This window comes from Cebus imitator, unplaced genomic scaffold (assembly GCF_001604975.1).
Source record: "Cebus imitator isolate Cc_AM_T3 unplaced genomic scaffold, Cebus_imitator-1.0 Scaffold82, whole genome shotgun sequence".
Taxonomy (NCBI): domain Eukaryota; kingdom Metazoa; phylum Chordata; class Mammalia; order Primates; family Cebidae; genus Cebus; species Cebus imitator.
The window spans coordinates 4,395,718-4,398,456 of record NW_016107397.1 but is presented as its reverse complement, the minus strand read 5'-3'; the positions used below and the strand labels follow the sequence as shown (position 1 = coordinate 4,398,456).

The 2,739-nt window shown below is 39.0% G+C and overlaps 1 protein-coding gene across 2 annotated transcripts in view; it reads right to left on the bottom strand.

Annotated features, from left to right (window-relative positions):
• CYP3A5 (cytochrome P450 family 3 subfamily A member 5) overlaps positions 1 to 2,739 on the bottom strand; it is a 91,798-nt gene that overhangs the window by 77,129 nt on the left and 11,930 nt on the right. For both annotated transcript variants that reach the window (XM_037740328.1, XM_017533659.2), the window contains exon 2: positions 611 to 663. In XM_037740328.1, the coding sequence (XP_037596256.1) occupies positions 611 to 663 (53 nt within the window). The remainder of the gene's footprint in view (positions 1 to 610; positions 664 to 2,739) is intronic.

Below are 2,739 nucleotides of genomic sequence, written 5' to 3'. Positions count from 1 at the left end.
TGCTTCCAGCCTAGTTCAGACTGAAGGCCTCAACACCTGGTGACATGGATCCTTGGTAGGACAAGCCTTGAAAATTTTACAATAGCAAGTATGAACATTGTCAGAACCAAAGTGACGTCACTACTTTTTTAAACCTGACAAATCCCAAGAAGGCTCTAAAGAGAGGATTCTCATACTTGTGTTCCTAGTAACAAAGCTATCACAAGACTCTACAAAAAACACAACTTTGCACAAAGGCCATTTCAATTTTTGCACTAAAATATTTCTGGAAGGACACCTGTCCAGCAACTGCCTGTTTAACCTTGGTGTGGCACCGCCCTTGTTACTGATCTTTGCAACTAACAGTAATTATCTCAAAACAGTTATGAAATGCTCCTCATATGGAGCATCTTTGTCTTGCTTTACCTCCCTGAATTTGCAGACGGCGCACAGACTCCCACTGCAATACCCTAAATAATTGTCATCTTCTTTCAGAGAACCTCTCTCTGTTTGTATTTAGGTTGACAAGAGCTTCATCCCATAAAGCCCTGGACAGAGACTATCCTCTGTGCAGTGGGGTAACCTCATCACAGAAGCAGATCTATCTAATGGAGGTTTCCAGAATACTCACCCCCACATTTTCCCATACTTTTTATGACATTCTGAGTCAAACTTCCAGATACCCTGTGAGGAGAAACAAAATACAATTTGATTATTATTTTAAGTAGAACGAACCCTACCTCTAACTGGGACTGAAAACAGTTGCATTCAATGAAATCAGGCCTGCTATCTTTCACTGGCAGTTAGAGGAAGCTTATTCAGAGACATTTTAAGGGAAAGGCAAGAAAACAGAGGATATATTTGAAATGGGGAATTTAAAGTCACTCTTGAATTTTCTCCAAGTACTGAAGGACTCACCCTTGTCTATGACTAGTAAGTAACTCTTTGTCTTTCTGATGTATTTTTGCTGTTTCTTTTATTCTCTGTAAAGTCTCCTAACCCCCTGCATGATCATCTGCAATGGCAGGGGCCTAATTGAGGCTGAGGAAAAGTGAGTATCAGGGAGTGCATAATTTTTTATCTCTTCCATCAGTATCCTTTTCATTTATCTCATGTGCTCTCTCTAGAATTCTAGCAGAATTAGAAAGTTAAAGGAAACCAGAGACGTCTTTTAGTCTTGCAGATTTAGATAAGTCTAAGACATGTTGTTGAGTGAGAAAATGAGTGACTGAGTGAGTGAGTGAGTGAGCAAATGAAAAAGTGGACTTCCTTTTTATAAATTATACTTTAAGTTCTGGGGTATATGTTCAGAATGTGCAGGTTTGCTTCATAGATATACATGTGCCATGGTGGTTTGCTGCTTCTGTCCCCCTGTTATCTAAATTAGGTATTTCTCCTAACATTATCCCTCCCAGTCCCTTCACCCCCAGCTATCCCTCCCCTAGGCCCAACCCACCAACAGGCCCCACTGTGTGATGTTCCCCTCCCTGTGTCCATGTGTTCTCATTGTTCAACACCCACATATGAGTGAGAACATGCAGTGTTTGGTTTTCTGTTCTTGTGTTAGTTTACTGAGAATCATGGTTTCCAACTTCACCCATGTCCTTGCAAGAGACATGAACTCATCCTTTTTTATGGCTGCATAGTATTCCATGGTATATATGTGCCACATTTTCTTTATCCAGTCTATCACTGATGGGCAATTGGGGTGGTTCCAAGTCTTTACTATTGTAAACAGTGCCTCAATAAACATACATGTACGTGTATCTTTATAATAGAATGATTTATAATTGTTTCGGTATATACCCAGTAATGGGATTGCTGGATCAAATGGTATTTCTAGTTCTAGATCCTGGAGGAGTTGCCACACTATCTTCCACAATTGTTGAAGTAATTTACACCCTCAACCACAGTGTAAAAGTGCTCCTGTTTCCCCACATCCTCTGCAGTATCTGTCTCCTGATTTTTTAATGATCGCCATTCTAACTGGTGTGAGATGGTATCTCAATGTGGTTTTGATTTGGATTTCTCTAATGACCAGTGAAGATGAGCTTTTTCATATATTTGTTGACTGCATAAATGTCTTCTTTTGAAAAGTGTCTGTTCATATCCTTTGCCCACTTTTTGATGAGGTTTTGGTTTTTCTCTTGTAAGTTTGTTTGTTATTTATAGATTCTGGATATTAGCGATTTGTCAGATGGGTAGGTTACAAAAATTTTTTCCATTCTGTTGGTTGCTGGTTCACTCTAATGATAGTTTCTTTTGCTGTGCAGAAGCTCTTAAGTTTAATTAGATCCGATTTGTGTATTTTGGCTTTTGTTGCCATTGCTTTTGGTGTTTTAGTCATGAAGTCCTTGCCTATGCCTATGTCCTGAATGGTATTGCCTTGGTTTTCTTCTAGAGTTGTTATGGTATTAGGTTTTATGTTTAAATCAATTTTTGTATAAGGTGTAAGGAAGGGATCCAGTTTTAGCTTTCTGCATATGGGTAGCCAGTTTTCCCAACACCATTTACTAAACAGGGAATCCTTTCCCCATTGCTTGTTTTTGTCAGGTTTTTCAAACATCAGATGGTTATAGATGTGTAGTGTTACTTCTGAGGCCTCTGTTCTGTTTCATTGCTCTATATCTCTGTTTTGGTACCAGTACCATGCTGTTTTGATTACTGTGGCCTTGTAGTATAGTTTGAAGTCAGGTAGTGTAATGCCTCCAGCTTTCTTTTTTTTGTTTAGGATTATTTTGGCTATTTGAGCTCTTTTTT